This window comes from Vidua chalybeata, chromosome 36 (assembly GCF_026979565.1).
Source record: "Vidua chalybeata isolate OUT-0048 chromosome 36, bVidCha1 merged haplotype, whole genome shotgun sequence".
NCBI classification, from domain to species: Eukaryota; Metazoa; Chordata; class Aves; order Passeriformes; family Viduidae; genus Vidua; species Vidua chalybeata.
The window spans coordinates 62101-88203 of NC_071565.1; the positions used below are offsets into that span (position 1 = coordinate 62101).

At 62.1% G+C, this 26103-nt stretch overlaps 2 protein-coding genes across 2 annotated transcripts; both read left to right on the forward strand.

Moving 5' to 3' along the window:
* The first annotated feature begins 872 nt into the window (after window positions 1-872).
* On the forward strand, window positions 873-7936 carry WRAP53 (WD repeat containing antisense to TP53). Its single transcript, XM_053968572.1, has 11 exons — window positions 873-917; window positions 1038-1107; window positions 1219-1317; window positions 1866-1974; window positions 2597-2685; window positions 3188-3278; window positions 4180-4312; window positions 4844-5052; window positions 5338-5441; window positions 5904-6047; window positions 6941-7936. The coding sequence occupies exons 1-11, from the start codon at window positions 896-898 to the stop codon at window positions 7575-7577; spliced, it is 1707 nt and encodes a 568-aa protein (XP_053824547.1). The 5' UTR covers window positions 873-895; the 3' UTR covers window positions 7578-7936.
* Window positions 7937-8656: 720 nt separating this feature from the next.
* On the forward strand, window positions 8657-14057 carry EFNB3 (ephrin B3). Its single transcript, XM_053968563.1, has 5 exons — window positions 8657-8754; window positions 11737-12005; window positions 12862-12954; window positions 13057-13095; window positions 13183-14057. Exons 1-5 carry the CDS (start codon window positions 8657-8659, stop codon window positions 13461-13463), a joined length of 780 nt encoding a protein of 259 aa, XP_053824538.1. The 3' UTR covers window positions 13464-14057.
* The last annotated feature ends 12046 nt before the right edge of the window (window positions 14058-26103 follow it).

A 26103-nucleotide genomic window follows, 5' to 3' on the forward strand; every position in this document is an offset into this window, starting at 1 on the left:
TCATGGTTGGGTCATGGTGGCCGTGGTTGAGTCATGGTGGCCATGATGATTGAGTCATGATGGCCATGGTTGGGTCATGGTGGCCATGGGGAGTGGTGGCCATAGTTGGGTTTTGGTGGCTGTGGTTGGGTCATGGTGGCCGTGGTTGGGTTGTGGTGGCCGTGGTTGAGTCATGGTAGCCATGGTTGGGTTGTGGTGGCCGTGGTTGAGTCATGGCGGCCGTGGTTGGGTCATGGTGGCCATGGTTGGGTTTTGGTGGTCTTGGTTGGGTCATGGTGGCTGTGTTGGGTCATGGTGATCATGGTTGGGTCATGGTGGCCCTAGTAGTGTCATGGTGGTCTTGCTTGGGTCATGGTAGCCGTGGTTGGGTCATGGTGGCCATAGTTGAGTCATGTGGCCATGGGGAGTGGTGGCCATAGTTGGGTTTTGGTGGCCATGGTTGGGTCATGGTGATCATGGTTGGGTCATGGCGGCCACGGCTGTTTTCTGGTGGCCACGGTTGGGTCATGGTAGCCATGGTTATGTCCCCTTGGTTGCTCCCCACCCACTCCAGGACCCCTTTAGGGCGCCCCCAAACCCTCGGGTGACATTTTGGGGTGCCCTGTGTCACTCTGACCCCCCCGGTCACATTTTGTGGTCCCCCGGACCCCCCAAACCCTCGGGTGACGTTTTGGGACGTCCCAGGTCCCCCTGGACCCTTTTGGGGTCGTTTTTGGGGTCGCATTTCGGGGTCCCCAAAACGCGGGAGTCCATTTTGGCGGGAAAACCCGAGACCCCGCCCACAGAGGGAGGAGCCAATCCAAATCGCGCCTCATTCCATATATGGAGATGGGGCGTGGCAAACAGCGTATCCACCAAGGGGGCGTGTCCACAGGGGGCGTGGCCTCGCGCTGTCATGGCGGCGCCCACGGTGGACGGTGCGCGTGGGGGGGGGCGGGAGGATTTGGGGTTTTTTTGGGGGATTTTGGGGTTTTGGGGGGATTTTGGGATTTTTTGGGGGTGGGGGCGGGGCTCTGACCTTTCCCCTCCCCCCGCAGCCCCTCAGGGGGTCCCCGACCCCCCCGGGACCCCTCAGGACGCGGCCCCGGAGGAGCCCGAGGAGCTCGAGTGAGTTTTTGGGGGGGGGTTTATTTTGGGGTGGGGGTCTCTGACTCCCTGAGCGGTTTTGGGGTCCCTGACCCCTCCCCCCCCCCCCCCCCCGACCCCGGCTCTCCCCAGTTTCCCCCAGTACGAGCTGGGCCGCCCCCCCCGCCAGGTTTGGGGGGCGCGGGAGGAATTCGCGCGGCGCCCCGAAAATTTCCTGCGAGGCTGCAAATGGTGAGAGACCCCAAAACACCCCGAAATCACCCCAAAACCACCCCAAGCCCCCCAAAATCACCCCAAAACACACCGAAATCACCCCAAAACCACCCCAACCCCCCCCCAAATCACCCCAAAACACCCCGAAATCACCCTAAAACCCCCCAAAACACCCCGAAATCATCCTAAAACCCCCCAAAAATCAGCCCAAACCCCCCCAAAATCACCCCAAAACACCCCGAAATCACCCTAAAACCCCCCAAAACACCCCGAAATCATCCTAAAACCCCCCAAAAATCAGCCCAAACCCCCCCAAAATCACCCCAAAACACCCTGAAATCACCCCAAAACACCCCAAAATCACTCTAAACCCCCAAAAATCACCCGAAATCCTCTCGGGGGAAGGTCTGGTGTCCCCTGGGGGTTCCTGGGCAGGGTTTGGGGGTCCCTGGGTTACCTGGGGAGGTGTTTTGGGGTCCATGGAGGTTGAAATGGGGGTCCCCAACACGTGGGGGTCCCCTGGGGGGTTGTTTTGGGGTGACAATGGGGGTCTCCCCCCTCCCCAGGGCCCCCGACGGCTCCTGCGTCCTCACCTGCAGCAACGACAACGCCCTGAGGATCTTCGACCTCCCCTTCCCCCCGGGACCCCCCCCGGGGGCGCCCCTCCCCCAGCTGGTGGGGCACGGGGGGGGGGGGCTGGGGTCCTGGAGAGGGGATTTGGGGGGGCTGGGGGGTCAGGATGGGGGGTTTGGGGTCATTCAGGGGGGGTCTGGGGTCACTCGGGGGTGCTGGGGGGGATTTGGGGGGGCTGGGGGTCAGGATGGGGGGGGTTGGGGTCAGTTTGGGGGGGCTGGGGGTCACTGGAGGGTCATTGTGGATCTTCAGGGGTCACTCTGGGGTCATTTTGGGGTCACTCTGGGGGTTTCTGTGGTCACTCGGCATCACTCAGTGGTCACTCAGGGGTCAGTGGTCACTCAGGGTCACTTGGGGTCACTCGGGGTCACTCTGGGGTCACTCGGGGTCACTCAGTGGTCACTCAGGGTCACTTGGGGTCACTCAGGGTCAGTGGTCACTCAGGGTCACTCAGGGTCAGGGTCAGTGGTCACTCAGGGGTCACTCAGTGGTCACTTGGGGTCACTCGGGGTCACTCAGGATCACTCAGGGTCAGTGGTCACTCGGGGTCACTCAGTGGTCACTCAGGGTCACTCAGGGTCACTCGGGGTCACTCAGTGGTCACTCAGTGGTCACTCAGGGTCAGTGGTCACTCGGGGTCACTCGGGGTCACTCGGGGTCGCAGGTCCCGGCCGTGCAGGTGGCCGAAGGTGACACCATCTACGACTTCACCTGGTACCCCCTGATGGACTCCAGCGACCCCCCCAGCTGCCTGTGAGGCACTGGGAGCACTGGGAGGGACTGGGGGGGAACTGGGAAAGGGCTGGGATGTACTGGGAATGGGCTGGGATGTACTGGGAATGGACTGGGATGTACTGGGAAGGGACTGGAAGGTATTGGAAGGGGACTGGGGTGTACTGGGGAGGTCTGGGAGGGAACTGGGATGTACTGGGGGGCACTGGGAAGGGACTGGGAATGGACTGGGAGGCACTGGGATGGTGCTGGTTGTTACTGGGACGAACTGGGGGGGGTGTACTGGGAGCAGGGGCGGTTCCTGGGAGGTCACTGCTGGTCCATACTGGTCCGTACTGGTCCATACTGGTCCGTACTGGTCCGTACTGGTCCGTACTGGTCCATACTGGTCCGTACTGGTCCGTACTGGTCCGTACTGGTCCATACTGGTCCGTACTGGTCCATACTGGTCCGTACTGGTCCGTACTGGTCCATACTGGTCCGTACTGATCCACACTGGTCCGTACTGGTCCGTACTGGGCAGGGTGGCCGCCAGCAGCCGGGACAGCCCCGTGCACCTCTGGGACGCCTTCGACGGGACCCTGCGGGGGTCGTTCCGTGCCCACAACCACCTGGTGAGCACTGGGAGCACTGGGAGGGACTGGGGGGAACTGGGAGGGACTGGGATACTGGGAGCACTGGGTTTTGGGGACCCCTGGGATGTCCTGGGTGGGTTCTGGGGTCCCCTCGGTACCTGGGTGGGTTTTGGGGTCCCGGAGACACTTCTGGGGACCCCTGAGCCCTTTGAAGGGAGGGGATTTGGGGTTTGGGGACACCTGCGATATCCCAGGGTGGATTTTGGGGTCCCAGAGCCCCTTTGAAGGGGGAGGATTTGGGATTGGGGACCCCCCCCAGCTGTCCCAGGTGGGTTTTGGGGTCCCGGAGATGCAACCCCCGATCCCTTTTAATAGGAGGGCTTTTGGGTTTTGGGGACCCCCCAGAGCTGTCCCGGGTGGGGTTTGGGGTCTCCCCGGTACCCGGGTGGGTTTTGGGGACCCCCTGGATGTCCCAGGTGGGTTTTGGGGTCTCCCCGGTACCCAGGTGGGTTTTGGGGACCCCCTGGATGTCCCGGGTGGGTTTTGGGGACCCCCTGGATGTCCCGGGTGGGTTTTGGGGACCCCCTGGATGTCCCGGGCGGGGTTTGGGGTCTCCCCGGTACCCGGGTGGGTTTTGGGGACCCCCTGGATGTCCCGGGTGGGTTTTGGGGTCTCCCTGGATGTCCCGGGTGGGGTTTGGGGTCTCCCCGGTACCCGGGTGGGTTTTGGGGACCCCCTGGATGTCCCGGGTGGGTTTTGGGGTCTCCCCGGTACCCGGGTGGGTTTTGGGGACCCCCTGGATGTCCCGGGTGGGTTTTGGGGACCCCCTGGATGTCCCGGGCGGGGTTTGGGGTCTCCCCGGTACCCGGGTGGGTTTTGGGGACCCCCTGGATGTCCCGGGTGGGATTTGGGGTGCCCAGGACTGACGGGGGGTCCCCAGGACGAGCCGGTGGCCCCCCACTCGCTGGCCTTCGCCCCCGACGGCTCCCGGCTCCTGGGGGGCTTCGAGGGCGCCGTGCGCGAGTTCCCGACCGAGCGGCCGGGCCGGAGCGGCCACGAGAGGAGCCTGCGGCGTGAGGGGCGGGGACGGGGGCGGGGCTTAAACGGGTGGGGTCCGTGGGTGGGGCAGGGGTGATTCCCTGGCTTTATCTGGGGTTAAAATGGGGTTTGGGTGGGAAAGTCAGGGGTTAAAAGGGGCGGGGTGGGGGTCAAAAGGGGCGTGGCCTAAATTAGAGGGTGTGGTATATTGGGGGTGGGGTCAGTGGGTGGGGCTGGGGTGGGGCAGGGGCGATTCCCACCCTTTTTTTGGGGGGGAAATGGGGGTTGGGAGGGAGAATTGGGGGTTTAAAGGGGCGGGGTCAAAGGGGGTGTGGTCTAAGAGGGGTGGAGCATAAAGGGTGTGGCACTGGGGGCAGGGCCTAAATGGCATAAAGGGGAGGGGCTTAAAAGGGAATGGCAGACAAAATGTAAATGGGTGGGGCATAAGAGGGCGTGGCTTTGATGGGTGTGGTACAAGGAAGGCGGGGCTAGGGTGGGTGGAGTCCAACGGGGTGGAGCCTCACTGCTGAGGGCGTGGCCTAACCTTTGTCTCCACCCCCCCCCAGAGGGCGGGGAGGGCCAGCGAGGCCTGATTGGCTGCCTGGCCTTCAGCCCCAGCCAATCGCTGTTCGCCTGTGGCTCCTATGGGCGGAGCCTGGGGCTGTACCCAGTGGAAGGGGGCGGGGCTGTGGCGTTCTGGCCCCGCCTCCCGGCCGCGCCCACTCACCTGCGCTTCAGCCCCTGCGGGACTCACCTGTACGCCGGTGGGAGGAAGGTGGGCGTGGCCAAATTTGGGTGGGGCATGGGGGTGGGCATGACATGTGGGTGGTGATGAGGGCGTGGCCTCGAGGTGGGCGTGGCTTTGTGAATATGGGTGTGGCCTCTGCGCATTGCATAAACCGGGTGTGGCTTTAGGGGCATGGCTTCTGCTCTGATTGACATATTCCATCAGGGTGGGTGGGGCTCTGTGGGCGGGGCTTATGGGCTGGGAGGTGCTTTGTGCATTAGGGGCGTGGTTTCAGGCCTGATGGGCGTGTCCCGGCCTGGCCCCGCCCCCCAGGACAGCCACATCCTGTGCTGGGACCTTCGTGTCCCCGAGCGTCCCCTCCTGGCGCTGCCGCGGCGCGTGGCCACCAACCAGCGCGTGACCTTTGACCTCGACCCGTGAGTGACCCCCCGAAAAACTGGGGCACATTTTGGGGGGGATTTTGGACCCCGGGTCACTTTTTGGGGGGATTTTTGGGGGGTCCTGAACACCTGGAACACATTTTTGGGGGATATTTGGGGGTCTTGGACACCTGGGTCAAATTTTTGGGGTGTCCTGAACACCTGGGTCACCTTCAGAGAGGATTTTTGGGGGTCCTGGACACCTGGGTTACTTTTTGGGGGGAATTTGGAGGGTCCTGAGCACCTGGCTCAAATTTTTGGGGTGTTCTGGACACCTGTGTCACCTTTTTAGGAGATTTCAGGAGGTCCTGGACACCTGGGTGAAATTTTGGGTGGGGGGTCGAGGGGATTTTTGGACCCCTCCATCCCCTCTGGTGGGGTCCCAGACCCCTGGGCCCCATTTTTGGGGGGGTTTTAAGGGGAGGGGGTCTCATCCCCCCCCCCTCGTGCCCCCCCCAGGTCGGGGCGGTTCCTGGTCAGCGGTGACACCGATGGCTTTGTCACCGTGTGGGACACGCTGGCCCCCCCCGGCCCGGGGGACCCCCCCGAGCTGCCCCCCCTGCTTCGCTTCCGCGCCCTCCGCGACTGCGTCAACGGCACCAGGTAAACCCCCCCCAAAAAAACTGGGGACCCCCCCCCAACAAAAAAACATTGGAGATGTCCCCAAAAATAGCACTCAAAAAAATCTGAGACCTGCCCCCCAAAAAATCCGGGATCACCCCAAACACCTGAGACTCCCCCTCAGAAAATATTTTGGGACCCCAGGGTGCCTTGGCGGGGCTCACTCCTACTCTGGGCCCCCCCCAAATTGTCCCCTTGGTCACCCCAAACTGCTCAGATTGTCCCTCTCAGCCCCCTCCCCAAATCCCCTAAAATCCCCCAAATCGTCCCCCAAATGTCTGCCCCAAATTCCCCAAATTCCCACCTCAAACCCCTCCAAATTTCCCCTCAGCCTCCACCCCAAATCCCCCCCAAAATCCCCATAAAATTATCTCCCTCAGCTTCCACCCCAATTCCCCAAAATTTCAACCCCCAAATCCCCCAAATTTCCACTCCAACTCCCCCCAAACGCCCCCAGAATTCCACCCCAAACCCCCAAATTTTCATTCGCATCATCCAATTTTCACCCCAAACTCCCCCAGATTTCCGCCCTGAACCCCCCAGATTTCCACCCCAAACTTCCTCCCCAAATTCCCAAATTTTCACCCAAGTTTCCACCCTGAACCCCCCAAATTTCCACCCCAAAACTTCCACCCCGAATTCCCATATTTTCACCCAAGTTTCCGCCCCGAACCCCCCAAATTTCCACCCCGAACCCCCAAATTTCCGCCCCAAACCCCCAAGTTTCCATCCCGAACCCCCCAAATTTCCACCCCAACGTCCACCCCAAATTCCCATATTGTCACCCAAGTTTCCGCCCCGAACCCCCCAAATTTCCACCCCAAACCCCCAGATTTCCACCCCGAACCCCCAAATTTTCCCCCAAATCCCCGCAGCCTGCACCCCGGGCTGCCCCTGCTGGCCACGGCCTCGGGCCAGCGCCTGTTCCCGGCGCCCTGGGACAGCGACGGTGACAGCGAGGGCACGGAGGAGGGGCCAGCCCCGGGAGGGGACATCCGGCTGCAGCTCTGGTGGTGGGGACCCGAGGACACCGGGGACACCGGGGACAGCGGGGACAGCGGGGACAGCGGCCGGGACCCCCCCGGGGACAGCGGGACCGGCCATTGTCACCTCCCCGGGGACACCGATTGTCACCTCCCTGGGGACACCGGGAGCGGCCATTGTCACCTGTCTGGAGACACCGATTGTCACCTGTCTGGGGACACTGGGACTGGCGACTGTCACCTCCCTGGGGTCACCGATTGTCACCTCCCCGGGAACACCGATTTTCACCTGTCTGGGGACACTGGGACTGGCGACTGTCACCTCCCTGGGGTCACCGATTGTCACCTCCCTGGTGATTCTGGAACTGGCAATTGTCACCTCCCTGGGGTCACCGATTGTCACCTGTCTGGGGACACCGGGACTGGCGATTGTCACCTCCCCGGGGTCACCGATTGTCACCTCCCCGGGGGACACCGGGAGCGGCCATTGTCACCTCCCCGGGGTCACCCGTTGTCACCTCCATGGTGATTCTGGGACTGGCGATTGTCACCTCCCCGGGGTCACCGATTGTCACCTGTCTGGTGACACTGGGACTGGCGATTGTCACCTCCCCGGGGACACCGCGTGTCACCCCCTTGGGGACAGCAGCCAGGACACCACGACCGTGGACACCGAGTGTCACCCTGCTGCTGTCACCGATCGTCACCCCCTCGGGGACAACGGCTGTGACACCCTCGGGGACACCTGGGGCCACCCCACCTGTGGGGACGCCGATTGTCACCCACCCCAGGGACAGTGACTGTCACCTTTGGGACCCCAGCTGCCACCCTGGGGACCCCAAGTGTCACCCCCAGGCCTCGGCTGTACTAAAGACGTTGTGACTGTCACCCTCTGTCACCCCTGTGGGCTGTCACGGGTGGAGGTGTGGCCAGATCTGCCCCGCCCCCCAAAACCTCCCCAGGTGCCCCAAAATCTGCCCCACCCCCACAGTGGTCCCCACCCTCCAATTCTGGCGTTGCCCCTTTAAGAGACCCCCCCCAAAGGGGCGGGGCTTGTTCCTAAGCAGCTTCACTGTCACCATGGCAACGGGGGGGTGTGATGTCACCATGGGAACCGTGTGGCACTGCTGGCCACGCCCCCCACCCCGAGGCCACGCCCTTCCACTGCCACACCCACACCATGGTCAGCTCTGTGGGTGTGGCCAAACCACGCCCCTTCCTAATGACCACGCCCCCGTTCATGCCTGCCCGTGCTAATTGCCAATAGGACACGCCCCCGGAGCCACACCCACTCCAGACCACACCTCCCCTGGCTCTCACAAACCACGCCCCACGACCACACCCATAGAACCACACCCCTTTACAACGCAGCCACGCCCACCTACGAGGCCCCTCCCCTGCTCCAAACCGCGCCTTTTACTATCAGACCACGCCCCGTGTGGCCACGCCCCCGCCAAGCCCCGCCCCCGCAGCCGGCGCGGTCGCAGCCGGGGCGGCCCCGCGGGGACCCGGGTTCGAGTCCGGGCCGGGCCGGGGGTCGGGGCCGGGGGTCCCGGCGGGGGTCCCGGGGCCGGGCCGGGGTCTGCGGCCCCGGCGGGGCGGGGGGCGATGGCGGGGCGGGCGGCGGCGCTGCTCGTGGCCGTGCTGGGCGCGGGGGCCGCGGGGCTGAGCCTGGAGCCGGTGGTGTGGCACACCGGGAACCGGCGGTGAGCGCGGGGGGCTCGGGGGCGGGGGGCACCGGGGGGGTCGAGGGGTTTGGGGGGCACCGGGGGGGGATTGGGGGGCACCGGGGCTCTGAGGGGACTGGGGGGTCTGGGCGGGTTTTTGGGATATTGGGGGTTCTGAGGGGATTGGGGGGCACCGGGGGGGATTGGGGGGCACCGGGGCTCTGAGGGGATTTGGGATTTTGGGGGGTCGGGGGGGGATCAGGGGAGGTCGGGGGGTGTTGATGGACATGGGGGGCGTGGGGAGGATTGGGGGGGTCTTGGGGGCCTGAAAAAGTCGGGGGAGGGGGGGAGGGGGAGTCTTGAGAGACTGGGGGGTCCCGGGGGTCCGCGGGGGGGGGTCTGGGGGTGGTGGGAAGATTTGGGGGGGTCTGGGGGACTCGGGAGGGACTGGGGGGACCTTGGGGGTGTTGTCACCCCCTCCGGGTGTCCCAAGAGATGGAGATGGGGACATGGGGGGTGACACTGTGTGTGTGACACCGCGGGAAGGGGGTGACACTGTGCGTGTGATACCAGCGGGGGGTGACAGTGTGCGTGTGACACCGGTGGGGGGTGACAGTGTGCGTGTGACACCGGCCAGGGGGTGACAGTGTGTGTGTGACACTGGTAGAGGGTGACACTGTGTGTGTGACACCGGGGGGGGGTGACAGTGTGTGTGTGACACTGGTAGAGGGTGACAGTGTGTGTGTGACACCGTGAGTGACACCTGATGCTGTAGCTGTGTGTGACGCCGTGTGACACCATGAGTGTGGCACTGTGACTGGGTGACACTGACTGTGACACCGTGACTGTGACACCGTGACTGTGACACCGTGACTGTGACACTCTGACTGTGTGGCACCGTGGGACACTGAGTGTGACACCGTGACTGTGACACCGTGACTGTGACACTCTGACTGTGTGGCACCGTGGGACACTGAGTGTGACACCATGACTGTGACACCGTGACTGTGACACCGTGTGACACTGTGACTGTGTGACACTGAGTGTGGCACCGTGACTGTGACACCGTGACTGTGACACCGTGACTGTGACACCGTGTGACACTGTGACTGTGTGACACTGAGTGTGACACCATGACTGTGACACCGTGACTGTGACGCTGTGACTGCGTGGCACCGTGTGACACTGAGTGTGACGCCGTGACTGCGTGGCACCGTGTGACACCCTGAGCGTGACAGCGTGAGTGACACTGTCACAGCGTGTGTGACACCGTGGCTGTCGCCCTGGACACGTCTGTGTGACATGGTGTGACACGGGCAACGTGACAAGGACGATGCGCGGCAGCGCGGGTGTCACCGCGCCTGTCACGCGCTGAGCAGGTGTCACAGGGGGGTGACACCGGGTGACACCGGGTGTGTGGCACGGTGGCGGCCCCCCGCTGTCACCCCCCTCGGGCGCCCCCAGCCCCGGGTGCCCCCTGCTGTGTCCCCTCCCCCCCCCGGCCCCCCGCGGAGCGGGTGGGGGAGGGGCGGCGGCGGCGTTGCCACGGTGACAACAACGGCTGCCCAACCCCCCCCCGGCGCTGCGGGGGCCCTGGCGGGGCTGTCACCGTGTCCCCACGCCCGGCGGTGTCACCCTGCTCTGGTGTCGCACGGTGTCACCCCCACGGTGTCACCGTCACGGCGGCAGTGTCACACCTGTCACCGTGTCACACACACACAGTGTCACCGTGTCACACACACACAGTGTCACCGCCACAGTGTCACCCTGACCGTGATTGTGTCACACACACACACAGTGTCACAGTGTCACACACACACAGTGTCACCGTGTCACACACACACAGTGTCACCCCCATAGTGTCACCCTGACCGTGATTGTGTCACACACACACAGTGTCACAGTGTCACACACACTATGTCACACAATGTCACAGTGTCACCGTGTCACACACACACGGTGTCACCGTGTCACACACACACGGTGTCACCGCCACAGTGTCACCCTGACCGTGATTGTGTCACACACGCACAGTGTCACAGTGTCACACACACACAGTGTCACCCCCATAGTGTCACCCTGACCGTGATTGTGTCACACACGCACAGTGTCACACACACAGTGTCACAGTGTCACACACACAATGTCACACAATGTCACAGTGTCAGACACACAGTGTCACAGTGTCACAGTGTCACACACAGTGTCACACACACAGTGTCACAGTGTCACACACAGTGTCACACACAGTGTCACACACAGTGTCACACACACACAGTGTCACACACACAGTGTCACACACACACAGTGTCACACATACACAGTGTCACACACACACAGTGTCACACACACACAGTGTCACACATACACAGTGTCACACACAGTGTCACACACACACAGTGTCACACAGTGTCACACACACAGTGTCACACACAGTGTCACACACACACAGTGTCACACACAGTGTCACACACACAGTGTCACAGTGTCAGTGTCACACACAGTGTCACACACACAGTGTCACACACAGTGTCACAGTGTCACACACAGTGTCACACACAGTGTCACACACACACAGTGTCACACACAGTGTCACACACACAGTGTCACAGTGTCAGTGTCACACACAGTGTCACACACACAGTGTCACACACAGTGTCACAGTGTCACAGTGTCCCCGCAGGTTCCTGGACGCCGGTGGCTACGTGCTGTACCTGCAGTGTCACACACACAGTGTCACACACACGGTGTCACAGTGTCACACACAGTGTCACAGTGTCACACACACACAGTGTCACAGTGTCACACACACAGTGTCACACACAGTGTCACACACAGTGTCACACACAGTGTCACAGTGTCACACACAGTGTCACACACAGTGTCACACACAGTGTCACACTGTCCCCGCAGGTTCCTGGACGCCGGTGGCTACGTGCTGTACCTGCAGTGTCACAGTGTCACACACAGTGTCACACACAATGTCACAGTGTCACACACAGTGTCACACTGTCCCCGCAGGTTCCTGGACGCCGGTGGCTACGTGCTGTACCCGCAGATCGGCGACCGCCTGGACCTGGTGTGCCCGGGCGGGGCGGGCTACGAGTACTACAAGCTGTACCTGGTGGGCGGGGCGCAGGCGCGGCGCTGCCAGGTGCCCCCCGCGCCCACCCTGCTGCTCACCTGCGACCGCCCCCAGCGCGACGTGCGCTTCACCATCAAGTTCCAGGAGTTCAGCCCCAACCTCTGGGGACACGAGTTCCGCCGCCAGCACGACTATTACATCATCAGTGAGCCGTGACGTCATCGGGGGGGGGCGGCGGTGTCATCGGAGGGGGTGGTGATGTCATCGGAGGGGTGGTGATGTCATCACGGAAGGGGTGGTGACGTCATCGGGGAAGGGATGGAGGGGAGGGGGCTGTTGGGGGAGGGGTTGGGGTTGTGTTCAGGGTGTGCTGGTGATGTCATCGGGGTGGTGATGTCATAGCGAGGGGCGGTGATGTCATCAGGGTGGTGATGTCATCGGGGAGGGGGGGGTGAGAGCGTGGGGAGGGGGAAGGGGGAGGGGGGGTGTTTTAGGGGAGTGACGTCACCGTTGTGTCATCGCGGGGGCTCTGGTGACGTCAGCAAGGTGGTGATGTCGTTGCGAGGGGTGGTGACGTCATTGCAAGAGCCGCTGATGTCATCAGGGAGGGGATGAAGGGGCGGGGGCAGCAGCGGGGGGGGGGGTTTGGGGAGGGTCTCGGGGCTCTTTCATCAACAGGGAGGTCCCTGTGACGTCACCAGGGTGGTGACGTCACCAGGGCGGTGACGTCATCATAAGCACAAGTGTTGTCATCAGGGGCGGGGTGACGTCACCAGAGGGGAGTGACGTCAAGGGCGCGATGCCATGGGGGAGGTGACAGCGGTCGGGCAGTACCGATGTCATTGTGACGTCACCGATGCGCGATGCCGTGACGTCACGGGGGTTGGCGATGACGTCACAGGGCGTGACGTCACCAGAACGGACGGCGACATCAAGGGAAGGGGGGGGTGGGGTGGGGAGGGGTGACCAGGCTGTGACGTCACGATGGGGGGGGGTGTGGTTTATAACGCGTGAGATGACGTCGCCGATGACGTCACTGTGCCCCCCCCCCCCCCCCGCAGCCACCTCGGACGGGACCCCCGAGGGGCTGGAGAACCGCCAGGGCGGGGCCTGCCTGACGCGGGCCATGAGGGTCACCCTGCGCGTGGGGCAGCGTGAGTCACCCGCCCCTCCCCCACCCCGCCCCTCCCCCACCCTCCCCCTCCCCCCCTCTCACCCTCCCCTCCCCCCCCCCCCCCCCCCCCCCCTCCCCACAGGCCCAGGGGCTGAGCCGCCGCCGGACCCGGACGGGACAGGTAAAGGTGTGGGGGGGGGAGGGGCAGGGGGAGGGGCTTCGCCCACCTGAGGCCCCGCCCCTGACTCCTCCCCGCCCCCCACCCCAGGTTCAGCCAATCAGACGAGCCCACCCGGGCCGGGCCCTCCCCCCGCGCGGGGGGGGGCGGTGCTGGGGGGCGCGGGGGGAGGGGCGGCGCTGCTGGCGTTGTTTGGGGCGGGGGGGGCGCTGTGGTGGCGGCGCCGCCCCCGGAGACCCCCAAAAACCCCGCGGGGGGGCGGGGTGGCGGGGCCAGCGCGGCCACGCCCCCACGGGCCCGGCCCCGCCCACCCCCTGCGCGAGCTGCCCCTCCCCCCCGCCGCCCCTCCCCCCGCCTACTACAAGGTATGAGGGGTGGGGGAGGGGCGGGACCCCCAAAAGAGGGGAGGACCCCTCCCAAAAATGGAAGGACACGCCCCGCCCTGAAGCTCCGCCCCCTCGGGGCAAAGAGGAATGAAGGCCCCAAAAAGGGAAGAATTTGCCCCAAAAAGAACCCCCAGGTGTGGGGGTGGGGCTTAACCGGGAGGCGTGGCCTGAATGGGGCGGAGTCACCAAAGGGGTGTGGCCTATCCGCATATTGTACTGCCTAGGGGCGTGGTCAACCAAATATAGGCGTGGTAGCCATAAATGGGTGTGGCTTTACGTGGGGGAGGCGGAGCTTGAGCGGCTTTGAGGCGTCACCCCCAGAAAACGGGCGGGGCTTGCTCGTGCCAGCCTCCCATTGGTCACGATGAAACCCCGCCCACACAAACGGGTGGGATCTCTTAGGCCACACCTCCATGGCAAAGGGGGCGGGGCTTTTCCCTCACAGCGACATGGCCGCCGCCGGAGCGGATGAACCGGAAGTGACGTCACCGCGACAGAGAGGCGCGGCTTCCTGTGTGATGTCGTGAGGGGGGCGGGGCCCGACCGCGCGCCCGCTGCTGATTAGACAGTTTTGTGCAACTGGCTCCGCCCCTTCCTGTCAATCCAGTGGCGTGGGCGGGGCTTGGGGAGGTTTTTGTCGCCCCCTGGTGGTGGCGGACGGGCTGGAGGGGGCGGGGTCAGCTGTGGGGGCGTGGCCCACCTGGCAGGTGTCACCTGTGTCACCCTCAAGGCCCCAAATCTTCATTATTTCCCCCTAAAACCCGGAATTTCCCCTGTCCAGCCTCGTGGTTTTGGGGCCAAATCCCTCGTTTTTTGCCAATTTTTGCCAAAGCCCCGTCTTCCACACAAATCCTCACTTTTAGGGTCCCAAATCCTTTTTTTTGGTGAGAAAAAGGATCAGTTTTAGTGTCAAAACCTTTTCTTTTAACGATTTAAACCTTCATTTTTAAGCTCTAATCCCTCATTTTATGCGCAAAACATAAATTTAAAATTTAAAGCCTCGTTTTGTACATAAATCCCCAATTCCTGCACCTGAAACATCTTTAAATGTCCAAGTTTCATTTTTACATTTAAAAGATTTTTTTTTTTTGGCTCCAATTCCCATTTTTTTTAAGGTAAAAACTGTATTTTTTGTGTTCAAAACCTCACTTTGGGCTCCAAACCTACATTTCTAGGGCCAAAATTATTAATTTAAAGTTCAAAGTTTCATTTTCCCTCGTTTTGGAGGCCAAAACCCAATTTATATGAGAAAAACCTCCAGTTTCAGGGTTCAAACCCCTCTTTTGGGCACAAAAAAATCTCATTTTTGGGGTCCCAAACATTATTTTTAAGGCCAAAAGCCTCATTTTAAAGTGTAAATTCTTCATTTATAGGATCCAAAATTCCACTTTTGGGTGCAAACACTCAATTTTAGGGCAGAAATCCAAAGTTTTGGAGTTCAAACACAAGGTTTAGGGCAAAACGCTTCATTTTTAGGATTCTTAGGAGGGTTTAAAGTTATTTTTGGGTACAAAAAGTCCAATTTTCATTGTCTCAAACCCCATTTTTTGTGCCAAATTCTCTTTTCAGGGTCTAACCCCTCATTATTGGGGCCAAATTCTCAAGTTTAGGGTCCAATCCCTCTCTTAAGAGTTAAAAACTTCAATTTTTAGACCCAATTTTAAGGACAAACCCCTCGTTTCTGACCCAAAAGCTTATTTTTGGGGTGCAAATCCTCATTCCTGCTTTCTGGGGAGTAGAAAAACTCATTTTTAGAGCCTAATCACTCATTTTTAGGAGGAAAAACCTTTTTTGGCACCAAATACTTCTTTTTTGGGACCCCACCCCCTCTTTGAGGGGACAAAACGATTAATTTTAAGGCCAAACTCCCTGCTTTTGGAACAAAAATCTCGTTTTTGGGGTCCCAAATCCCATTTATAGGCTGAAAAACTTTGTATTTAGGACGACATCCCCCAATTTTAAGTCCAAAATCTTCAATTTTGGGCCCAAATTCTGATTTTATAGAGCGCTCTGCCCTCTCCAAGCCTAATTTTTGGGTCATTTTCATCCATTTTTGGGTCCAAATTCCCCTTTCCAAGGCCTCCCCCTCCCCCTCCCCTCAGCTCCCTCTGTTGCCATGGCAACGAGCCAGGCGCGCCCTGCCGTGACGTCACGGCGGCGCCGACCAATCAGAGCGCGGCTCGGCCGTTGTTGCTGGGGGAGGGTCACGTGAGGGGGGGGGCCGCGCGTGGGGGGTCACGTGACCTCGTGAATCTTCCCCCCCCCCGGGGAGGGTCCTCGTGCAAGGGGTCACGTGACCCCCCGTGCAAATCCCAAATTTCCCCGTGCAAATCCCAAATTCCCCCGTTTAAACCCCAAATTCCCTGTCCAAACCCCAAATCTTCCCATTTAAACCCCAAATTTCCCCACAGAAATCCCAGATTTCCCCGTTTAAACCCCAAATTCCCTTTCCAAACCCCAAATTCCCTTTTCAAATCCCAAATTTCCCCGTTTAAATCCCAAATTTCCCTGTTTATACCCCAAATTCCCTCTCCAAACCCCACATTTCCCCGTGCAAGTCCCAAATTCCCTCGTCCACATCCCAAATTCCCTGTCCCAATCCCAAATTTCCCCGTTTAAATCCCAAATTTCCCTATTTATACCCCAAATTCCCTTTCCAAACCCCAAATTCCCTTTTCAAATCCCAAATTTCCGCGTTTAAATCCCAAATTTCGCTGTTTATACCCCAAATTCCCTTTCCAAATCCCAAATTCCCTTTCCAAACCCCAAATTCCCTGTCCCAATCCCAAATTTCCCCGTTTAAACCCAAGATTTCGCTGTTTATACCCCAAATTCCCTTTCCAAATCCCAAATCCCCCCGTTTGAACCCCAAATCCCCCCGTTTGAACCCCAAATTCCCTGTCCAAATCCCAAATTCCCCCGTTTGAACCCCAAATTCCCTGTCCGAATCCCAAATCCCCCCGTTTGAACCCCAAATCCCCCCGTTTGAACCCCAAATTCCCTGTCCAAATCCCAAATCCCCCCGTTTGAACCCCAAATTCCCTGTCCGAATCCCAAATCCCCCCGTTTGAACCCCAAATTTCCCTGTGCAAGGGCCGGGCACGAGGGTGGGGGAGGGGTCTGCAGCTCCCCCCCCCTCCCCCCCCCGTGCAGGAAGCCCCTCCCCCAGGAGCCCCTCCCCCCTTGCACACGCGCGTGCCACGCCGCCCCTCCCCCTCCCCCGGTGGCTCCCGGGGTTGAACCCGGCCCCTCCCCCACCCCCGCCCCTCCCCCACCCCTCCGGAGCCTCCCGGGGGCGGGGCCGAGCGAGAGGGGGCGGGGCAGCGCCCGCCGAGGCCACGCCCCCTTTGGGCACGTGCGGTCCCGCGCGCTGCCCGAGGGGAGGGGGAGCGGGGGGCGGGGCCTGGCGGAGGTGCCGCGCGCTGATTGGTCGGCGCTGGGACGGGGCTTCTGCCATTGGCCGGAGCGCGGTGTCCCCAGGGTGGCCCCGCCCCTCTGGGTGCCAGGGCGCCCCCTGCTGGTCCCAGTGCGCTTCCAGTCCCAGTGCCGGCTTATACTGGGCCCAGTGACCCCCCAGTGCCGGCTTGTACTGGGCCCAGTGACCCCCAGTGCCGGCTTGTACTGGGCCCAGTGACCCCCAGTGCCTGCTTGTACTGGGCCCAGTGACCCCCAGTGCCTGCTTGTACTGGGCCCAGTGACCCCCAGTGCCTGCTTGTACTGGTCCCAGTGACCCCCAGTGCCTGCTTGTACTGGGCCCAGTGACCCCCAGTGCCGGCTTGTACTGGTCCCAGTGCCTCCCAGTGCCTCCAGTGCCACCCTGTACTGGTCCCAGTGCCTCCCAGTGCCACCCTGTACTGGTCCCAGTGCGCTTCCAGTCCCAGTGCCGGCTTGTACTGGTCCCAGTGCCTCCCAGTGCCTCCAGTGCCACCCTGTACTGGTCCCAGTGCCTCCCAGTGCCTCCAGTGCCACCCTGTACTGGTCCCAGTGCCTCCCAGTGCCAGCTTATACTGGTCCCAGTGCCACTCTGTACTGGTCCCAGTGCTGGCTTATACTGGGCCCAGCATGTCCCAGTGCCTCCCAGTGCCACTCTGTACTGGTCCCAGTGCCTCCCAGTACTGGCTTATACTGGGCCCAGTGTGTCCCAGTGCCTCCCAGTCCCAGTGCCACCCTGTACTGGTCCCAATACCAGGTTATACTGGTCCCAGTGCCACCCTGTACTGGTCCCAGTGCCTCCCAGTCCCAGTGCCACCCCGTACTGGTCCCAGTATCACCTTCTATGGGTCCCAGTGCCTCCCAGTCCCCGTGTCACCCTGTACTGGTTGTAGTACCAGCTCATACTGGTCTCAGTCTCTCCTAGTACTGGAGTGTACTGGTCCCAGTGCCTCCCAGTGCCACTTCAGTCCCAGTCCCAGTCCCTCTGTCACCCTAGACTGGGCCCGGTACTTCCCAGTATGATTCTATACTGGTCCCAGTGCCATTCACTGTTATCTCATCCTATCCCAGTCCATCCCAGTCCACTTCAACCTATCCCAGTCCATCCCAGTCCACCTCAGCCCATCCCAGTCCACCTCAACCCATCCCAGTCCATCCCAGTGCTGTCCCAGTCCATCCCAGTCCACTTCCAGTCCTATAGCAGCCCATCCTCACCACCTCCCATGACATTTCAGAGCCCCCCAGTTGCCCCCAGTCCATCCCAGTCCACCCCAGTCCCTCCCATTCCCCCCCAGTCCCCCCAGTCCACTCCAGTCCCTCCCAGTCCATCCCAGTCCCCCCAGTCCATCCCAGTCCATCCCAGTCCCTCCCAGTCCCCCCCGGTCCATCCCAGTCCATCCCAGTCCCCCCAGTCCATCCCAGTTCCTCCCAGTCCCCCTCAGTCCCCCCCAGTCCATCCCAGTCCCCCCCAGTCGCTCCCAGTCCCCCCCAGTCCCCCCAGTCCATCCCAGTCGCTCCCAGTCCCCCCCAGTCCCCCCAGTCCCCCCAGTCCCCCCCAGTTCATCCCAGTCCCCCCCAGTCCCCCCAGTCCCCCCCAGTTCATCCCAGTCCCCCCAGTCCCCCCCAGTTCATCCCAGTCCCCCCCAGTCCATCCCGGCCGCCGGCGCGGTGGGCGTGGCCTCACAGCGAAGTGGGCGTGCCCTCTCCATATATGGGCGCGCCGCGCGCCCCCCCCTCCGTGGGCGTGTCCAGCGATCACCCCCCAACCCATTTTGTGGGCGTGGCCTTCCTCTCAGGGGGGGCGGTCCCGCCGCGCGGTGGGCGTGCCCTGGCTGCGGAGGCGTGTCCATCCGCGCTGTGGGCGTGTCCGGGGGGCGTGTCCGGGGCGGGCGGGGCGCGCGGCTCTCGGGTCCTTTGTTTGAGCGAGGCCGGAGCCGCGGAGCCGCCGCAGCGCCGGGGCCGGGCCGGGACCCCCGGGACCCCCGGGACCCCCCCGCACCCGGCACCCCCCGGCACCCCACGGACACACCGGCACCGGCAGCGCCGCAGGTACGGCTGAGGGAGAGCGGCGGGGGCAGCGCGGCCGGGGCGGCCGGGCCGCGGCCTGAGGGAAGGAGGAGGTGGGGGGGGGGGGGGTGTGTGGGGTGAGGGGGCTGAGGGGGGGTGGGGGGGTGGGGAGGGGGTGTCAGGTGAGGGGAGTTGGGGGGTGGGGGGAGGTGAGGGGAAATGAGGGGTTTTGGGTGGGGGGGGTGAGTGTGAGGGGAAATTGGGGGGGGGTGTTGGCGTGAGGGGAATGGGGGGGCTGGGCTGGCGGGGGGGGGTCAGAGGTGAAATTAGGGGGGTGGGCTGAGGTGAAGGGGGGGTCTGGGGTGGGGGTGGGGGGGTCGGGGTTGAGGGGAATTTGAGGGGGGGGTTGAGGTACGTGAGGGGGAAACTGAGGTAAAATTGAGGGGTGCGGGGTGGGGGGGTGGGAATTGAGGAGGAATGGGGGGGGGCTGGGGGCGTGGGGGGGATTTGGGGGGGGTCCGGCCTTGTTGGGGTGAATTGAGGGGGTTTTGGGGAGGGGGCGTCAAACCTGAGGGGAATTTTAGGGGGGTCAGAGCTGAGGGGGATTTGAGGGGGGGTCTGGGGGAGGGGGGGCACGGCTGAGGTGATTTGGGGGGGGGTCCGGCCTTGTTGGGGTGAATTGTGGGGGGGGGGTGTCAGGGTTGGGGTGAATTGAGGGGATTTTGGGGAGGGGGCGTCCAACCTGAGGGCAATTTTGGGGGGGTCAGGGCTGAGGGGGGGTAAAGTGATGGGGGGTTTGAGGTGGGGGGTAAAATTTGGGGTGAGATTAAGGGGGTTTGGGTTTAGGGGAGGGGAAATTGAGGTGAAATTGGGGGGCTCAGAGCTGAGGTAAAATGGGGGGGCTCAATTCTGAGGTGAAATGGGGGGGTCTGGTCCCGTTTTGGGTGATTTTGGGGGGGGTCTGTTAAAACTGGGGTGAAGTGGGGGGGTCTGGGCTGGGGGGGGTCAGATATGAGGTGAAATTGGGGTTTTTGGGGGGTTGGGAGAAAATAGGGGTGAAGTGGGGGGGTCTCACCTGGAGGGGGTCAGGGCTGAGAGGAATTGGGGGGGGTCAATTAAAATTTGGGGGTTTGAGCTCGGGGGGGGGTCAAACCTGAGGTGAAATTGAGGGGGGGGGGTAAAGCTGAGATAATGGGGGGGGTCTGGGCTGGGGGGATAAATTGGGGGGGGGTCTGGGCTGGGGGGATAAATTGGGGGGGGGCTCTGGTGTGAGATAAGGGGGGGGGGGTTCAAATCTGAGTTAAAATTCGTGCGTTTGGATTTTGGGGGGGGGGTCCAGTTTTGGGGGGAGGGGGTGAAGTTAATGAGGGAAACGGGAGGGGGGAGGGTCTTCCCTTCCCCCCCCTCCCCAAAAATGATTTGGGGGTGTCTGGGCTGAGCTAAACTGGGGGGGCTCTGACCCCCCTGGAGTGGATTTTGGGGGGTCATTTGGGGTGAAGCCCTGCCCCCCCCCCCCGAGGTGAATTGAGGGGGGGTTTGACCCCCCTGGGGTGAATTTGGGGGGGGGGGTGTGTCTGGGTCTTAAAGGGCCAGCGCAACTTTGGGGGGGGGGCACCTTTAGTGACCCCCAACTTCCCCTGTGCCTCAGTTTCCCTTTCTTAGGGGGTGTCCCTCTTATGTTTATTTGCGGGGGGGGGGGGCACAGGAAGGTTTTGGGGGCCAGGGGAGGGGTCGAGGTGTCAAGGGGGGGCTCTTGGAGGGATTTTGGGGGGCTCTGGGAGGTTTGAGGGGTGTGAGGGGTGTTTGGGGGTGTCAGGAAGGGGCCGGGCGGAATTTGGGGGGGTCTGGGCTGGGTCTGGGGTGTCAGGTGGGTTGGGGTGTCCTCGGGGGCATTTGGGGGTGTCTGAGGGGGCTGTGGGGGTGTCAGCAGGGGGGGTTTTGGGGTGTCAGGTGAGGATTTGGGGGTGTCGAGGGGTCTGGGAGGATTTGGGGGGGCTCAGGGAGGGATTTGGGGGTGTCGGGGGGGTTTGAGAGTTTTGAGGTGTTTTTAGGGGAGGATTTGGGGGGTTTTGGGGTGTCTGGGGGGGGTCAGAAGGGGGGGGGTCAGGCCCTGCAGCCGTATCGGGGTGTAGCCCCCTCCTGACCCCCCCAAAACGCACCTGGGACTCCCCAAAATGCACCTGGGCCCCCCCAAACACACCTGCCCCCCCCACCCCCCCCCCGCCAGGGCACCCCGGGCCGGGCTGGGTGCGGCCTCCTGATAAGGCGGGTGTGGGAGCACTGGGAGGGACTGGGAGCACTGGGAGGGACTGGGAGCACTGGGAGCTGGGGGCAAGGGTGAAGGCTGCACTGGGAGCGGGGTAAGGGCTGTACTGGGAGCACTGGGAGCACTGGGAATGGGGTAAGGGTTGTACTGGGAGCACTGGGAGCGGAATAAGGGCTGTACTGGGAGCACTGGGAATGGGGTAAGGGCTGTACTGGGAACACTGGGAGCGGAATAAGGGCTCCCAGTACTGGGAGCACTGGGAATGGGATAAGGAATGTACTGGGAGCACTGGGAACAGGATAAGGAATGTACTGGGAGCACTGGGAACAGGCTCAGGGCTGTACTGGGAGCACTGGGAACAGGCTCAGGGCTGTACTGGGAGTACTGGGAGCACTGGGAATGGGGTAAGGATTGTACTGGGAGCACTGGGAACAGGGTCAGGACTGTACTGGGAGCACTGGGAATGGGGTCAGGGCTGTACTGGGAGCACTGGGAATTGGACCACAAGGTGTTTGTGTACTGGGAGCGCTGTGTGAATCTATACTGGGAGCACTGGGAACAGCAGATCATGGTGGGAGCTCTGGGAGTGACAGATACTGGTGTTACTGGGATCTGGGAGTGATGGCTACTGGTGTTACTGGGATCAGGGACTGATGGCTACTGGAGTTACTGGGATCTGGGAGTGATGGCTACTGGTGTTACTGGGATCTGGGAGTGACCCTTACTGGTGTTACTGGGAGCTGGGAACGATGGCTACTGGAGTTACTGGGATCTGGGAGTGATGGCTACTGGAGTTACTGGGATCTGAGTGTGACGGTTACTGGTGTTACTGGGAGCTGGGAGTGATGGCTACTGGAGTTACTGGGATCTGGGAGTGACGGTTACTGGTGTTACTGGGAGCTGGGAGTGACGGTTACTGGTGTTACTGGGAGCTGGGAGTGACAGTTGCTGGTGTTACTGGGATCTGGGACTGATGGCTACTGGAGTTACTGGGAGCTGGGAGTGATAGCTACTGGTGTTACTGGGAGCTGGGAGTGACCCTTACTGGTGTTACTGGGAGCTGGGAGTGACCCTTACTGGTGTTACTGGGAGCTGGGAGTGATGGCTACTGGAGTTACTGGGAGCTGAGAATGGCCACTACTGGTTATACTGGGAGCACTGGGAGCTGGCTGTGGTGGGTGAGGGTGTTACTGGAGCCAAGCGTGGGGCATACTGGGAGTACTGGGGCCTCACAATGGTGGGAAGGGTTTTACTGGGAGCTACTGGGGATACTGGGATGTGGAAACTGCGGTACTGGTCATACTGGGAGCGCTGGGAACGGAGGTGGATGTGCTGGGAGGCACTGGGGATACTGGGAAGTGGAAACTACAGTACTGGTCATACTGGGAGCGCTGGGAACAGAGGTGGATGTGCTGGGAGATACTGGGGATACTGGGAGCAGCAGTACTGGTCATACTGGGGATACTGGGAGCGGTGGTACTGGTCATACTGGGAGCACTGGGAATCTAGGTGGCTGTACTGGAACTACTGGGGATACTGGGAGCAGCAGTACTGGTCATACTGGGGATACTGGGAGCAGCGGTACTGGTCATAGTGGGGATACTGGGAGCAGCGGTACTGGTCATACTGGGGATACTGGGAGCAGCAGTACTGGTCATAGTGGGAGCACTGGGAATGGAAGTGGCTGTTCTGGAACTACTGGGGATACTGGGAGCAGCAGTACTGGTCATACTGGGGATACTGGGAGCAGCGGTACTGGTCATACTGGGGATACTGGGAACAGCGGTACTGGTCATACTGGGAGCACTGGGAGTAGCAGTACTGGTCATACTGGGAGCAGCACCCTGGGCCCTACTGGTCCCAGTATGGCACTGGGAGGGGGGGAGGGGCTTCCCAGTGCTCCCAGTGCTCCCAGTAAGGCTCTGTCCCCCCCCCAGTCCCAGGCCATGGCTGGTGCGTAGCCCCTCCCCCACTGGACCGGACCCTCGGACACGTGAGTGCCCCTCCCCCACGGCCCCGCCCCACCAAGCCCCGCCCCCTCCCTGACAGGTGTGTGTGACACCAGGTGTGACAGGGGGTGCACACCTGTGCAGGTGTGTGTGTGACACCAGGTGTGACAGTGTCACACACCTGTGCAGGTGTGTGTGTGACACCAGGTGTGACAGTGTCACACACCTGTGCAGGTGTGTGTGTGACACCAGGTGTGTGTGTGACACCAGGTGTGACAGTGTCACACACCTGTGCAGGTGTGTGTGTGACACCAGGTGTGTGTGTGACACCAGGTGTGACAGTGTCACACACCTGTGCAGGTGTGTGTGTGACACCAGGTGTGACAGTGTGACACACCTGTGCAGGTGTGTGTGTGACACCAGGTGTGACAGTGTCACACACCTGTGCAGGTGTGTGTGTGACACCAGGTGTGACAGTGTCACACACCTGTCCAGGTGTGTGTGTGTGACACCAGGTGTGACAGTGTGACACACCTGTGCAGGTGTGTGTGTGACACCAGGTATGACAGTGTCACACACCTGTGCAGGTGTGTGTGTGACACCAGGTGTGACAGTGTCACACACCTGTGCAGGTGTGTGTGTGACACGTGTGACAGTGTGGCACACCTGTGCAGGTGTGTGTGTGACACCAGGTATGACAGTGTCACACACCTGTGCAGGTGTGTGTGTGACACCAGGTGTGTGTGTGACACGTGGTGTGACAGTGTCACACACCTGTGCAGGTGTGCATGTGACACCAGGTGTGTGTGTGTGACACGTGGTGTGACAGTGTCACACACCTGTCCAGGTGTGTGTGTGACACCAAGTGTGTGTGTGTGTGTGACACCTGGTGCGACAGGGGGCGCACTCCGGTGTTACACAGGTGTTGCACAGGCAGGACAATGTCACACGTGTGTCACCTCCACGGGACACTCACGCCTGTGTCACCTGTCTAGGACAGTGTCACACCTGTGTCACATCCATAGGACGCTGTCACACCTGTGTCGCCTGCACAGGACAATGTCACACGCACATTACATGCGTGTCACCTCTCTAGGATATTGTCACACCTGTGTAATCTCTTTAGGACATTGTCACACCTGTGTCACAGCCACAGGACAGTGTCACACCTGTGTCACCTCTCTAGGGCAGTGTCACACCTGTGTCACATCCATAGGACAGTGTTACACACACATTACATGCATGTCACCTCCCTAGGACACTGTCACACCTGTGTCACCTCTCTAGGACAGTGTCACACACACATTACAAACTTCTGCCACCTCCCCAGGACACTGCCACGCCTGTGTCACGTCCACAGGACAGTGTCCCCCCCGTGTCACACACCAAGGACCCTCTCACGCCCCTCCCCCGCGTGTCCCTGTCCCTGTCACACACCCGCCCCTCCCCCGCCCCGGAACCGGTGACTCAACCGCCCCTCCCCCACTGCCTACCCCCCCCCCCCCCCCCCCCCCCGCGGCTCCCCCGGATCCAGGGACACCCCGGGGACACCCGAGGGACACCCCAGGGACACCCCGGGGACACCCAGGGACACCCCAGGGACACCCGGGGACACCCAGGGACACCCCATTGTCACAGGGACACCCAGGGACACCTCAGGGACACCCCGGGGTCACCCCAGGCAGAGGACAGCAGTGACACGGGTGTCACACGCGCGCGTCCGACCGTGCGTCGTCACACGCGGGGTCACGCGGGGTCACAGGCGTGCGCCAGGTGTGTCACTCCGTGCGGTTGTACCTGTCCCCAGGTGTCCCCTGTCCTCACCTCACCCTGGGTGTCCCCGTGTCACCCCGTGGCTGCTGTCCCCGTGTCACCCCGCGTGTCCCTGTGTGTCCCCACGTGCCCTCCCCGTGTCCCCAGGTGTGTCCGTGCCCTCCTTGTGTCCCCAAATGTCCCCACGTGCCCTCCTGTGTCCCCACGTCTGTCCCTGTGTGTCCTCACATGTCCCCACGTCTGTCCCTGTGTGTCCTCACGTGTCCCCACGTCTGTCCCTGTGTGCCCTCACATGTCCCCGCGTCTGTCCCTGTGTGTCCCCAAGTGCTCTCTCCGTGTCCCCACGTGTGTGTCCCCCAGTGTCCCCCCGTCCCTCAGTGTCCTGTGTCTGTGTCCCCCCATGTCCCCCTGTGACCCGTGTCCTCCCCACCTGTCCCCAATGTCCCCGATGTCCTGTCCCCACCCTGTGTCCCCCCCAATGTCCCCCCATGTCCCCCCTATGTCCCTCCGTACCCCCCCATTCCGTGTCCCCAATGTCCCCCCCACTGTCCCCTCCGTGTCCCCCCTAATTTCCCCCCCCGTGTCCCCCCCAGTGTCCCCCCAATGTCCCCTCTGTGTCCCCCCTAATGCCCCCCTAATGTCCCCCGAGTGTCCCCCCCCGTGTCCCCCACAATGTCCCCCGTGTTCCCCCCTAGTGTCCCCCCCAATGTCCCCTCCGTGTCCCCCCTAATGCCCCCCTAATGTCCCCCCCTAATACCCCCCTAATGTCCCCCCAATGTCCCCTCTGTGTCCCCCCACTGTCCCCCCGTGTTCCCCCCTAACGTCCCCCCCCGTGTCCCCCCCAGTGTCCCCCCAATGTCCCCCCCAATGTCCCCCCGTGCCCCCCCCAATGTCCCCCCCCGTGTCCCCCCCCCCTCCCCGCTGGGATTCCCCCTCCCCCCCGCGCCGTCACGGGCATCCGGTGACGTCACGGGTGGCGGGAGGGGGGGAGGGGCGGGGACACCCACGCGGGCCCGGTGACTCACGCGGTGCCGGTGTCACCACGCGGTGTCACCACGCGGGGACAGGGACACCACGGCACACGCGGGGCACACCGGGCACGGGTGAGGGACGGCGGGGACGGCGTGGGGGGGTCAGCGTGGCGTGGGGGGGTCACTCGTGGCATGGGGGGGGTCAGCGTGGCGTGGGGGGGTCACTC

Excerpts from the sequence above, each read along its gene's own strand:
- WRAP53 (XM_053968572.1), top strand. The coding sequence starts at position 896 with ATGGCGGCGCCCACGGTGGACG. Across the intron at positions 1,108-1,218 it reads GAGGAGCCCGAGGAGCTCGA|TTTCCCCCAGTACGAGCTGG; the intron begins GTGAGTTTTTGG and ends GGCTCTCCCCAG. Across the intron at positions 3,279-4,179 it reads TCCGTGCCCACAACCACCTG|GACGAGCCGGTGGCCCCCCA; the intron begins GTGAGCACTGGG and ends GGGGGTCCCCAG.
- EFNB3 (XM_053968563.1), top strand. The coding sequence starts at position 8,657 with ATGGCGGGGCGGGCGGCGGCGCTGCTCGTGGCCGTGCTGGGCGCGGGG. Across the intron at positions 8,755-11,736 it reads TGGCACACCGGGAACCGGCG|GTTCCTGGACGCCGGTGGCT; the intron begins GTGAGCGCGGGG and ends CTGTCCCCGCAG. Across the intron at positions 13,096-13,182 it reads GCCGGACCCGGACGGGACAG|GTTCAGCCAATCAGACGAGC; the intron begins GTAAAGGTGTGG and ends CCCCCACCCCAG.